This window comes from Pholcus phalangioides, unplaced genomic scaffold (assembly GCF_987345545.1).
Source record: "Pholcus phalangioides strain wild (caught in Gottingen) unplaced genomic scaffold, Ppha-v1.0 ptg000042l_1, whole genome shotgun sequence".
NCBI lineage: Eukaryota > Metazoa > Arthropoda > Arachnida > Araneae > Pholcidae > Pholcus > Pholcus phalangioides.
The window spans coordinates 8,319,082-8,333,665 of NW_028301628.1; the positions used below are offsets into that span (position 1 = coordinate 8,319,082).

Below are 14,584 nucleotides of genomic sequence, written 5' to 3' on the forward strand. Positions count from 1 at the left end.
ACAAATATGAATTTCGAATTGCAAAATTTATTTTAAATTTCTTTAAGTAAGACTGAAATATAGTTGGACATCAAACTTTTTGTGACAGCTTGTACCATTAGATAAACAAAAGTGTTCTTCAACCGCTATTCTAGGGACCAGTGAGAGTTTTCTATTGGTCGACGAAACATTTCCACCGATTCGTATAGCCGCTACATAAATTTAGATTCATTTAAATATTATTATCTGGGGTAATAATATACCGTCTATATTGATTTTTATTTATGTCTTAGACGTCATCAGATTTGCGAATTACATTTGTTTTTTTGCCGGGGGTCCACACAATCATTCCTCCTATTTACTTATAATTTTCCGGTCTACAAATCATTTCTCACGTTTATGATTTTTTTTCCGTTCCGGTAATTACACAGGTCTCCAAAAATTAGTTTTGATATGACTGAGAGTGATTTTCATATTATTTTTCAGCACTAATTCCAAAAATGCAAATCCATTTTTACTCTATCGCGTAAGGTTTTTTTACAAAACAATTTCATATTTTAGGGGAAATTACTCAAATCCCCAAATATTTTGAAATTTTAATTTTAATTTTATCGTCTCATAAACACATACTTGATTGATTGATGTCCTAGCTCTGTCTTTATAATGATAGGCCCTAAAATCAATGAAATGTCTTTATAGCAATTCTTATTATTATAAATAACTATATTATTTATTCGTAACGCACAATTTCCATGTGATTTGAATGCTACTAATGTATCACCATTGAGATTTGATTCCCACTTCATCTCATAAAGTAGAGTCAATATGACAAAACCAATGAGATTTGGAATCATCACTCCAAAATCACCTTAAAATCATCGAATTATCTTTGTGCAATGATTCGCTATATTTGTTTACAGCGCACAGTTTAATGCGATTCGTATGCTGCTTATGGTGTTATTATTATTGAAATTTAATTTTCACTTAATTTTCATTTTTCATTGGAATTTTTTAAATTATTTTTCTAGTAATTAGCATCCAGAAAACTATAAAAAACACTAATTACTTTTAAGAAAACTTTTTCCTCCCAGAGACCTGCGTTATTTCTCCTAAATTTACTTAATTCTGTTGTGGGTTCCCTCACAATTATTTTTCCCACTAGATTTTTTTTTGTTGGTCCACAAATGATTTCTCCTTTTTTTAAATCTATTATTTTTCTTATTAACCCATTTTTTACTGGTCCGCGGGAAATTTTTGTACTACTTTCACCGGTCCGCAGCTGTTAAAAGGTTGAAGAACACTGATTTACAATATGGGTGAGCAAATTCTTCCGGCTCATTCGAAAATTTTATCTACACCGCAGAGTGATTCGAAACCTTCGAAAGTCAAATATAATTTACGAATAGTAATGATTGGGAATCCATAAAGATCTCGCTGTACCAATTGAAACTGGTATGTTAAAATTGATTATACATAATAGTTTTTTCATTCGTATAACTGTATTATTCATCCGTAATAGTATGTTAGCTTCCGGGGGGGGGGGGGGAAATTGAATTCAGCTTTTAGCATGGCTATCGAAAGCAATCCTGATCGAAATATGAAGCAAAAAATTCATTCTGGGGTGAAATATGGTTGAAAATTTTGTGCACCCCATCATTTTTTAAAGCATGCATAAATTGTGATATATTCGTATTTTTGAATACATATTCAAAAATACAAATATATTCGGTATCATTCTATACAGGGGAACCATTTTTAATTTCGATTATGTTGTCCTAGAGCAGCGGTTCTCAACCTTTTTTTGACCCGCGGAGCCCTTTCAGTAAATAATTTTTATGGCGGAGCCCTGTTTGACTCGAGGAGCCGTTTTTTGTACATAATTTTTATGGCAGAACCTTGTAGGCCTCTCTTATTTACTTATCTATCAAATTTACTGATTCATTTTATTTTCCTCGAGTCGCCGCGGAGCCCCTGGGAGTTGCACACGGAGCACCGAGTGAGAACCGCTGTCCTAGAGCATAAATAAGAATTCACCGAATTTTCGTTAAAGATAAATTAGTAAGTTCGCAAAGATGTTTGATCTTTTGTTAGCTGATTTTGTTTCTTTTCGTGAACATGGTCGGGCTAATCTTAGTTTTATGGAAGCGGATTTCAGCCGTAAGATGATTTTCCGGTAAAGAAGGTTGAGCTAAGTGCTTAAGTTTTGGTAGGGACTATACGTGAAACACCAGTTGATTTTTCGCGAAGGTTGCTGATTTTATGGTAAGTTTAGTTGAATGACTAAAAATTTTGAGTGATAATTTCCGTTTTTTTTGCACAATGCAGGATTATGTGAGGTTCAAAAATATTTACACATGCAATAGATAGAGTCCACTATAGATTTAAAACTTTTTCCTTTAGTTCCCTGTATAGATTGATGCAATATGTATCTCACTTTATTAGAAAAATAATAATAACAATGATAAAGAGCAGCAGTAAAAGCATCTACACCATCAAGTTTTCTCGAGGAGGTTAAAGACTCGAACGAAATTTGCAATTAACATTTTCTTGTATTCTGACTTCGAACTTATAGCCAGCTTTTTTAGAACGACTCTGAAAATGTTCCGACGCCACCACACACAAACACACACATACTACATACACAATCCATTATATCACAGCACTCAACCTTTGGTACATTTGGCACTGGGTGTGACCATTCCAAAGAGATTGCTTCTTCTTGTTTTACCTCCGTGTGGCGGACGAGACACATCGTTAACATTTTCGTAATTCTTCAATGGCAACAAATGGAGGCGGGGGAAAAAAAAAACAACAAATGACAGCACGCGAAATAGTTTTCATCTTTTTTTTCGTCAGTCTCTTCGACAAAAAAAAAAAAAAAATTACACTTCACCGATTAGCGAAAAAAAAAAAATAATTACAACACGAAGGTTTGATTCGTTGCTGCGGGAAATGAAACGGGACTAAAAAATTCTAAGACGCCAGATGCCATCAGACGCACAAAAATATCCAACATGAAAAAAAAAAAAAAAAGAACAGCATCGAAGCTTCGGCATCACAAGATGTCGAAGAAAACAACATAGAAATATTGCTAACAACAACACGAAATGAACGTCAACGATGTCGAAAAATACACACACACTCACACCACAGCAAGAAGAAATACATTATCATCTCGTTCCTGAGTGCATACATGGCATATGATCTCGGCTTCTAAGGGGGGAAAAAAACATTACACATATTTAGAATGAAGAGAAACGCGAGAGCCAACACCTGATCTAAATATTGAAATTATACTGGGAAAAATATTTTTCCACGTATATATCAGCTCCGACAAACTCGATCAGAAACTAGAAGAAGCCATTATATATCCAATCCTTCAAGCTGATAAGATGTGTGTCTCACAGGTTATCGTGGAGATAACGATAATCTGACGTATACCAGCAGTCATGGTCGTACGATGATTGCCGACCTTCAATTAATGCCAATTTATCGATCTCACAGGTTCCGCGAGAATATTGTCGATTTTTTCCCAATTGGCTTTTCGCTGAAATCCTCGATTTTTGACGTTTTTCTTGTCTCGTTCGTTTCGTTTTTTTTTTTTGGCACCAGACAGATGTGAGACGTTTTCTGCATTACGTCCTTTGAAGAATAAGTAACTTCATTAGATCAGGCATCTGAAAGGATAGTGTTTTTTTGACCAGCGACTTGTACGATGACGTATGTACAAAAGACAAAATAAAAAGAGAAAAGGCTATACATGATTGGCAATTCGGAAAAAAATAAAAACAAAAAGAGATAAAAGTTTTCTCGAGACAAAAAAAGCTCAGAGACTTTCTACGATCGAATTAATTTTCTGTATAGGACTCTTCCAGAAGTTTTCACCATCAAAAAACGTTTTTTTTCTCTCTATGACTACACAATGTTAATTCTGAACCGGCTTCTCTTTGTGTTGCTGTTGTTGTTGTTTTTGTCGCCGGTGTCTCCGTTCCCTGTCCTTCCTCTTCCGTTTGCCACGACTAGACACTTCGCTGCTGGACGAACTTTCGACTGCGGGAGATCACAATGAAAATATTGTGAGGACATAAACCAATACAGATTGAACTATAGAGACAAACTCTCTACTACTGTGTGAAAAAAAGATACGATTCGGTAAATATACGTATGTATCTCGTTACCTGACTCCAGACATTTCGGACAGCAATCGTCCTCGCCCATGACTTTCACGGCACAAGACTGTTTCGCGCACTTGTGTCGCTTGCATTTCGCTCTGCCGTCCTATTCAAATAAAAGAGAGACAGAAATGTTGAAATGAATCAACAAAACATAACAAATATGCAGAGCAATGGGTACCAGGAGAAGAGAGAGATAAATTTGTAGATTTTTCTTTCTTTTCTATTCGTTTTTTTTTTTTGCGACTTTATTGCGTGTACTTGGAAATAGATTTTTCTGGAAGTTATGCCGATTTCAATGGACTTTGAAAAGAAAAGTCAATTGTCTCCTCCAGGAATTGAATCGATCCCGGGTCCTCTTGGCGGAATTGCTGCAGTTAAGGTAGGTCGCAATGTGTCCACTTAGCACTTCACGCTAGTAATGCGTGGAGAGTAACGTGGTGTCTCTGGTGCATTGGTTATCGCTCATAACCCGCGTTCGATTCTAGGAGGAAACAATTGACTTTTCTCTCCAAAGAGATTGAAATCGGCATAACATTCAGAAAAATCTAGTGCTAAGTATATTTTCCGGCCGATAAAAACATCATCACTTCTTTCTAGTATACACTGCTCTCTAAAAACACGACTTTAAAATCCTCAAAAATCTGAGCGAAAGATTTGCTCAAAATGCGTCCAATTGAAAACAATCATGTTTAGGACGAGATGACGTAAATCCGGGGTGATGCAAGTTGAGGTATTATTATAGTTTTGACTTGAACAGTTTCTAGAATGATATCTGACAACATTTGAAACTTTTATCATATTAAGAAGTTTCCACATTAAGATTGATGGTTAAGGAATTATCGGACAACAATAAGAGTAGACACCCAGTTAGTATATCAACAATGCGAATTTGATTGTCACCATTTTGCAGCTGCACAATGTAAAGCAATTAGAGTAACAGGAAAGAAAAAAAAAATAACCGTGGAAACAAATTTCTACCCGGTCGAGTTTCTTTCTTCGATGGTTTTTGATCGTGTTGAATGAGTGTTGAGATAAAGATCAACAGCCAAATCCATCCATCTCGATCAATCATGGCGGACCATTTCAACACACTTTGAGAGAAATGCTCTCTCTATAAAAGAAAACTGTCTCAACAGTTTCAGCAACGACCTTGACTTCAGTCTTATTTTACTTCCCAGTAAGCTAATTTTTTTAAAATCCTTTTTATATTGCAAGCAACCTCTGTATTCTTAAAAAGCTACGAGACTCGAGCACGCAGGAATACCATTCTTGGGTCATGTCTCGCGAAGCCCCCCCTTGCCTCAACGAGTCTAATGTCTCTTAATTTTATACATATTTCTAGCAAGTCACATTAGCTATCCATAATACAATTTATACATTTTTGGGCGTATATATATTGTAAGCATATAATCTGTATGAAAAATAAGGAGAAGCTCCAGAAAGACTATAAAAAAGTTCATATCACACAGCCACTCAATATACAGGATGGACGAGCAGTCCTGGACACATTTTAAAAATTAATAACAAATTAACCAACGGACAGAAAAAAGCGTAGTTTGCAATAAAATACCTATTATGGCCTAGAGTTTTTTCGATAAATTAAAAAAAAGTTCAAATTTCACTCACAAGTGGCACTGTAGAACGAAAAACTCGACATAACACATAAAATGCAGCATAAACAGAGTATAATTAATGTTTATGACAAATTTGCATAACATAAAACTACCGCATTTCAAGAACAGCACTCTTTGTAGCTCGGGCTATCTCAAAACGGGTGAGAGGGTGCTTGCTCGTGTTGAATATGGTTGTTTATGATTATTTATGGTGCTGAAGTTGATATGTGGTAGTTTTATGCAACACAAATTGTCATAAATATTAATTATGCCCTTTTTATGTTGCATTTTACGTGTTATATCGTTTTTTTTTCGCTTTACGGCACCCCCTGAGAGGGAAATTTGATTTTTTTTTAATTTATCTAAAAAACCTCTAGGCCATAACTTCTCGTCCACACTGCATTTTATAAAAGAAAGGTACAAAGCATTATATACATGAGAACTGGCTCATGCGATTGGATGGGAAAGAGTCTAAATATCTTCGACTGAAACTACACAGCAAAAATTAAAAGCTGCGATTTGTAGCAGAAACGTGCTATCCTCTCTCGATTGATTGGAAACTGTTTCTGATGGGGGGAAGATGATCGATTGATAACGCTCGTATGTGATATAAACCACATAAATCCTGGTACCAAAGCACGTCGTTTCACCTTTTAAAGCAAAGGTGTTCAATCTTTAGGAGGGTGAGAGTCACTTAATTAATGATCTAGAACAGCGCCGCAGGTCACGTTAGTGATATGTAAATGTACCGTGAGTCATTTAAATTATGTGAAACTGCACAAGACATTTTGTAACGACTTCCTAGAGCTTTCAAAATTTTGTTACGCCTTCCTAGAGCTTTCAAAATTTCGTTATGACTTCCTAAAAATTTCAAAATTTTGTTACACCTTCTTAGCCCTTTCAAAATCTCGTCGTGACTTGCCCGAATTTACGAAATCTTATATTACGACCTCCCTGAATTTTCAAAATCTTATTACGACCGCCCAGAATTTTAAAAATTTCATCGTGACTTCCCAGGGCTTCCAAATCCTTGTTGTCAGCCTCCCTTGGAATGTCAAAATCAATCTCATCGCAACTTTACAGAATTTCTGAAATCTCTCGGTGGTTTTTCCTGAACGTACAAAATGTTCTTACGACTTTTCCCCCAGAACTCACACAAATCTTGTCACGTGGCCTCACTGATACCCAGAAAAGTGGTGCTTGATAAAAAAAATTATTACCGAGAAGTTTATTACCTGAACCTGGGTATTCGGTTGCCGTTTGAGCCCCTTGAATAAATTTCGTGAGGTTATATATGTCAGGATAAATGTGCTAAATCGGTTATTATGCATGATTCGCTAGTCGGCTCGGTAAGTTTGATAAATTTATCGCTTTTACCGGAGATTATACATAATACCCACGTAAGGTTGTAAATTTGATAAATGCTGGAAAAAATTAAACGCAATGATAATTTGATAAAATGATACATGATATCGGGGTACGATCATGAAATTTATTCAATAAGAGTCCATTATATCGGGATAAATGATTGTGAGGGCCAGTATTACACTATAAAAGTGATATAAGAGTTTTGCTATAAAACTTGAAAAACGCAATCAATATGCCTATTGGTTACATTCGATCGAATGTAACCAATAGGTTGTGATCGTGGAATTATTTCGGGCATGTTCGTAAAACAATCGTTAAATCAGTGGTCATTGTACCCATTTCAGACTCTGGCTTACATGTACGGTCACCTTAATAGTAAATCTGATCACGGCAATGGGACCGATTTATTATATTTACCAATACGAAATATCGATTATGCATAATGAGGGGCGAATATGATAAATTCGGTACGATTTATCATGTTTTCCAACGACGCTAGGGTATAACGCATAATCGCAGGTAAAAAATGATAATTTTTATTAGTGTTTATTAAATTTACCAATGACGCTTCGTAACTGTGTACAATCATCAGTAAAATTGAAAAATTAAGGGAAATTGATCAAATTCACCAAAATGGTCAGCGATTATGCATAATAACCGGATTATCACAAATCTGTAAAATATAATACGAGATGGACTGACAGGTTGCAGTCCCCCCCAACCCCCAATGCTTCCTTTATGCCGCGGCTCTTCTGCTTTCATAGGATATACAGTATTTCCATACTGATAAAGACTCCGTCATTTCACTAGTTGTTTTGGAGTTTTGAGTTACAGTCAATGAACTTGTTTTGGTACAAAGCTAAAAAAAAAAGTTAAAAAAAAACGTTTTCTTCTTTTCTCATTAACAATTGCGCGGCCAATTTATAATCAAAACAAACTGGAACCTTCGATTAGGCTCCTCCTCCAACAAATCTATATCTGTGTATCTTTATCGAATCTCTAATCGGAAGAATCAGATCACACAGTCCCAATTCTTTCTTCTTTTTTTTTATTTGAAGTGAAGATCAATAAATATTGTACATATTATCGCTCTTGCATGGGAGGGGGGGGGGGATTCGATGCTGAGAATCGGAAGTCGAGGTTCCTCTTGAAATCTAATCGAAAAGAACTCTTTGACCTTATATCCGATATGAAAGTCGAGTTTTGTGCGAATGTTTCTTTTTCTCCTCCTCCTCCTCCTCTCGGTGGTTAAATAAACAAGGTCTTTGAACTGGCTAGCTTGACTTACTTGCGATTAATGGTAACAATTTTTCATTTGCCATCGTCTCGATGATGACTAAGATTGGCACCGAAGTGTCTGACCGTTAAGTTTGTCAATGGGATCGGTTTCCCCCCCCCCTCCCTTGTTTAATTCTCAAAAAGAAATACAAAAAAGTTTGGACGTCAGTGTTGTTATGATAACAACGCCCTCTTCTTGCATATGATGTATATAGGTTTTCTCTCTCTCTCTTCCAAGTGCTTTCGATCAGAGACCTTCCATTCAAGCTTCACCCTTTTTTTTGTTTTGGTGGAATGATTTGTGAATAAGAGGAAATTTCTCTCTCACCATTGGGTCATCTTATGTCACATGAAGTACGTTAGAACAAAATAAAAAGTGTTATCGTTTTCGGTGAACGCAGTGACGTCTCTGAATGGGTTAATTTACGCGCTCACACGCGTTTTATGTCACTCGACCGGAAACTCAAAAACCCCGATATTTCACCAAGATTCGTATCGCTATGACACAAATATGCGTCAAGATAATTGATTCATTGGCGATTCGTAACTTGAATTCTGATTAAGTTGAAAACACTATGACCCTTGTGACCACACGCGATCACAGAGAGCCACACTTGCGATCAAATGACAGATTTTAACGGGCGCCCTTTCTTTCTTCTTAGTATGATATTTGAACCAGTTTCAAGAGATGTTAATTTTTTTCTTCTCCCTGTTTCTTCTTGTACATTAAGTGCTTTCGAAATAAATTTAACTCAATACGACAGCTGACAGCCAACATAAGCCCTATTTCATTAATGAAATTTTAGCAATTGTCCAAAGACGCGAATTTTTGTGCATTATCAAATCCAAACTGACCGCAACTGTAGGAAGGGGTAGACATAAGTGGAGGGGGGGGGGGTCTGGCGCGTCAGGCACCGGATTAGAAGGTACCCTTTTATTTTCTGGTTCCGGTTCTGCTCCGGTCAAAACCTCGATTCCACCAATGGACGCCTCGATATAGTGGGATCTCTTCTCCATACTTTTCCCCCAGTAGGAAATCCTCAAACAAGATTTCGGTGTTGATAAATATTTATTATCCTATAAAAATTTTAAATTTATGAGAATATATGCACAGTTGCGGCTAAGATTTGGACAGAATCTAAATCGGCGGTAATACAATGACTATTTTTCCGTTAATACCATGTACGTTTTGTAATAAAAATGCTCTAGAAACGTGGGAACATATTTTAATTCATTTTAGATTTTATAACTTCTACAGATTAAAGGATTTTGAATTTTAAATGCCCAATTACTAACAATGGCAGAATTTATTGAATATTACAAAACTAATTATGAGAAAGAAAAATGTTTTTTGATTTGTGTAAAGTGTGTTGCTAGTCCATGTAGACTCGGAACATGAGATTTGTACATTCTTTGTATAATAATGTAAATCATTTGTACCTACATATATTGTGTCTAACACGTGAAATTTATGAATGTCCGTTATTAATGGTTTTTCCACATGGTTCTTTTGCGAATGGTATTGAACCAAGAAATAAAGATTCTATTCTATTCATCTCTTCGCCATCTCTCTTGGCCACCCCGACTTTAATCAAGTTTTAACCAATTTGGCCAATAATCCCTCGGAACGCACATTGTCACAGTTGTGGTTTAGACTATAGCTATTAGTTTATACCGCCGCAGCTGTATCTTCCTAAAGAAATTTCAGCAATTACTCCGAAGGCTCATTTCTTGGTGGAACCAATCCAACCTGTGATACGGACTAAAATTATCCCCAAGTCTAGCCTCATCAATGCTCTCCCAATAGCGAATACAGGAGTGGGGAGGGGGGGGGGGCGTTGCCCAAAAAAAATTGCATTATTAGAGTAGGCGGAGAGTGGTGGTGGAAAATCTGCCTCCCCCCTGTAAAAAATAATTCATCAATGTTAATAGGGACCTTAGTTTCATCTGATGGCGGCTACACAGCAATTAACCAAAAGACCCTGGGTGAACGGCATTTGAACCTCCAACTCCCATCGTTAAAACTTAATAACCACGGATTTCCATGCCGAGTAGTTCATTTTTACAAACTTATGTTTGAGGTCGCTTGCACATCAGATGACTCCGAGGGTCACTCCGATTGGCTCGCGAGCCATGGTTGAGCATGTATGAATAATGCTGGGGAGAAAAAAAAAAGCAAAAAAAACAACAAAAAAACATCACAACGATTACAGGTATGTTTGAAACTTTCACGATGACGTTATACTCACTTTGCAATGACATTTTACGCATTTCATTTCACCGAATGGTTGAACTGACGGATGCCATTCATCACCGTTCCTGTGGATCTGGTCTTGAAATTTACATGCTGAAAAATAGTTGATAATGAAACATTTTAGAAATATGCGAAATGAATTTTATTTTCACGGATGAATGCAAAATTTTCTGTTTGGAAAATATTTTTTGCAAATGAATGCAAAAATATCAACTTGAAAATTCCTATTTCTTTTTGTTTTTGTGAATAAATAAATAATTACAAATTTGGGAATTTTTTTGGCGAAATTTGGATTTTTTTTATCTGCGAAATTTACGTATACTCTATTCATTACGAGCTCTATTAATGATAGAATCAATGACGTTTTTCATAACATGCGCGTTACAAATAAATATTCATAACTCTTGGATGAGAGATATGAAAAAGCCTCACCTCCAGGCGTGAGTATGTCTTTCGGCGTGTACCTATCTAACCCCTGGTCTCCGAGCTGTCCCGGAGAAGCCGGCATCAACACATGTGATTTGACGGAAACTATGTTAGTGGAAAGGGAAAAAAAATCTCAGAATTTTAATTTTAATTTTTAAATGCATAAATCAATGGAGGGGAATATTGTATTCGATATATACTCACTGGGACATTTCTTGCAACAAGCTCTGGGATGTTCCCTGTATGACTCTTTCTCCGGACACGACAGAGGAGGACATGTTATCCGATCACATTTCACCGTTAGAGTTTCGGGCTGGGAAAGAAAAACGAAACAATAAAACCATCAGAATTTTGCGTGAATGACATTTTGAAAAATCGATCTGTTATAGACATCCCTTATTGATTCTGAATCGATGATTTTACTTACATCACAGGTGCATACAGCGCAACGGCTGAACCCAAAAGGTGGGATGTAAGGATACCATCGACTACCGGCGACGTGATACTTTTCTCCGTCAAGGAAGCAACCTTTCTGAAGCTTTGGAGAACCTATGCTACCGTTCACGTGGCTTCCTATAAATAATCGATACAAGGTAACGGCTCAAAAAAAGTAACAATTTCAACAATGTCAAAGATGTAGCTCGGACGTTTAGGCACTAACAATAATCAAAACAGGCAGGCAAAAAGGCACTAAAAATGCCTAAAATAGGAACGAAAAAAAGCATATATAATTAATGGGAAAAAGAATTATTAAAATCTGTGATAAGGGTTAGAAAACTTAGTTGGCTGCCCCAACTCAATCTTCTGTTTCAGTCAGGGCTACAGCTCCCCGTTAGCTACTACACCACTCTGTTGGAGCCATGACGTCAACTGATGGTCTCTTGGGACAGTCAACGGTCAGCTATCCATCCAGGGGTGGCTCTGGAAAAATATCTCTATCCGTGCGGGATTTATTTTTGGCTGACCCTGACAGCGTACTTTTTGGTCGACAAAGCTTTTTTTTGGCCTCTCAACTTGGATTTGGTGCCGCTTCCAGAACGGTGCCCCATGCGGCCACACGGGTGGCACAGCCGCTGCAGTACCCACCTACGAGGCTGTGCAACGCGTGAGAAAGACATGGTACGTGAAACACGTAGAGAAATAAACAATTTATTCTCAGCATTCCTTATACTCGCACATGGGTTTTATTCGTCTGAAACAAACACATTTATGTCTAACTCTTCCCGGCAAAAGCATAGTTGATGCCTTAGTGAATAATTTTGATTAAAATTGCGTAATTGTTTGTTTTAATCTCTCTCTTCTTGATGAAGAAGTCATCAAGATGTCTTGATGTGAATTCGACGATATGTTGATTGTTATCTGAAAAATATGTATAGCAGAGATGAGATAATCTTTGTCACTTCTAGGCCTACGGCCGGAATAACACTATAAAAGTTTGATAAAAAATCTTTTATTAACATTTTATGGTGTAAAATTTTTGTGAACGGCCTAACCAATTTTTCCATCTTTTGAACCGAAATTGCATTATAAATGTCTTATAAAAGTTCTTTTATTAAACTTCAAAAATGCTACCAATAAGCGCACTGGTTACATTCAAGTGGATGTAACGAATAGGATTATTGGTTTTATTTTTTTTAAGTTTTGTAAAAGATCTCATATTAAAATTCTATAGTGCAATCCTTCCCTTAGGTCGGCATTACACTATAAAAGTTTTCTAAAAGTCCTTTTTTATAAAACTTGAAAAATTTAGCCAATAAGATTATCGGTTGCATTTGCTCGAATGTAACCTATTAGCTTTAACGGTTGGATTTTTTAAGTTTTATGAAAGGGATTTTATCAAACTTTTATAGTGTAATCCCGGCCTTAGGCACTTATGTCCATTTGCGTTTGAATGAGTCTGGGAGAGGATGGGGAGGGGTGGGGGCCTTAAGATAAGAATGAAAAAAAGGGACGAAGATTTTTATTAGAGTAATACTTTTGAATTTTTCAGTGCTAAAAATATGTAGGCTCCTTTGAATAAGGCCTCTAAAGGGCACGAATGTACACAAAACAGTGTCGAAATAGGCATTAACATTTACGGCAGGAAAAATCCAAAATGGTCATTTTTACAATAAAAAAAAGTTAAAAAATAATCAAACACCGGCATTTATGACATTTGTCGCTCCAGTCATAACTAATGAACCAAAAACTAATAAAAAATATTCGTAGTCTCTAATAACCTACGAATTATAGCAAGAGACTTACCGGGGCAAGCGGGACAACATTCACCGGGTACCGTGATAGGATTTTCACAAGGTGCTGTCGGACAAACGATCTTTTCGCAGACAATTCGCCCTCTCTGGAAAAGAAGAATATTCATATTGCATTGAGAGAAATGCAGTGTGCATATGGTCTCATATCCTTCGTACTGTATATACATGCATTATTCAAAATTTAAAATATTCAAAAATAGATCACGAACTGAAACAAAATTTTATGTCCTACCTGACACGAGCACATGGTGCAGTCCTGGTGCTCGCCTCTCCATTGGGCTCCGTCCTCGAAAACCGTGCCTTCGTAGAAGCAGCTGTGCAAAGAATCGACGTCCATGCCTCCATATATATCATTAGCACCGTCCTGGTACGTATTGCCAGCACGTTGAAGAGCCGAGTTGTCGTGCCTAGGCAGGCAGCTCGAGGGAACGCTTATCTGTGAGAAACAACCCTCATTCGGTGAACTATTTCCCATAAACATAATAATAATCAATTTTTACAGCAGTCGTATCGAAAAATGTCCCGAATAACACGTTTTATACTAAGGGTGTTCGACCTGTAGGAGAGTGAAAATGTGTCGCGGACCACTTAATTAAGTGATCTGGAACAGCACCGGTGGTTACTCAAGTAATCTGTAAACGTGCCGCGAGCCGCTTAAGTTCTCTGGAACTGCGCGGAATGTCACTGAAGGTCTCTGTAAATATGCTGCGAGTCACTAAGTGATCTAGAACTGTGCGGTGGGTCACTTGAGTGCTCTGGAACTATGACGCAGGCCGCTCAAGTGATCTGTGAATAAGATGCAGATCGCTGAAGGATCTGCAAAATGTGCCGCGGACCACTTTTGGATGTGAAACTGCACTGCAGTTCACTAAAGTGATCAGTACATATAAGTCGCGGGTCACTTGAGTGATTTGTAAATGTGCCGCGAACCACCTAAATGATCTAGGAATGTGCTTGCTGCTTAGCTCACTTTTACAAAATTATTTTTGAGGTCGCGGGCAACATCAGATGACTATGAGGGCCATATTTAACCATGTAAGCTGTATACCCCCCCCCGTGGCTCCGTATCCTGGGCACTGACCATTATTAGGTTGAGATCTTTGGTGGGCTCTAGACCAGGATTTTTCTCGGAACATTCCTCTAAAATAAATTCATAGTATAAAAAACAAAAAACAAACAAAATAAAATAAAATTTACCTCGGGCCGCAGCTAGAGCTCTGTAAGCCCCCTCCATACCTA

General features: G+C 37.1%; 1 protein-coding gene across 2 annotated transcripts in view; it reads right to left on the bottom strand.

The window, feature by feature from the left end:
• Positions 1–3,571: 3,571 nt before the first annotated feature.
• Positions 3,572–14,584, bottom strand: part of sog (chordin short gastrulation) — a 138,856-nt gene continuing 127,843 nt past the window's right edge. Inside the window, exons 15-22 of one of the 2 annotated variants that reach the window (XM_089254566.1) lie at positions 13,578–13,781; positions 13,338–13,431; positions 11,521–11,666; positions 11,298–11,406; positions 11,100–11,198; positions 10,663–10,760; positions 4,158–4,257; positions 3,572–4,029 (exon numbers count right to left, since the gene is read on the bottom strand). In XM_089254566.1, coding sequence (XP_089110692.1) covers positions 3,905–4,029; positions 4,158–4,257; positions 10,663–10,760; positions 11,100–11,198; positions 11,298–11,406; positions 11,521–11,666; positions 13,338–13,431; positions 13,578–13,781 — 975 coding nt within the window. In that variant the 3' untranslated portion in view covers positions 3,572–3,904. The remainder of the gene's footprint in view (positions 4,030–4,157; positions 4,258–10,662; positions 10,761–11,099; positions 11,199–11,297; positions 11,407–11,520; positions 11,667–13,337; positions 13,432–13,577; positions 13,782–14,584) is intronic. The other variant, XM_089254565.1, reaches the window with a different exon arrangement.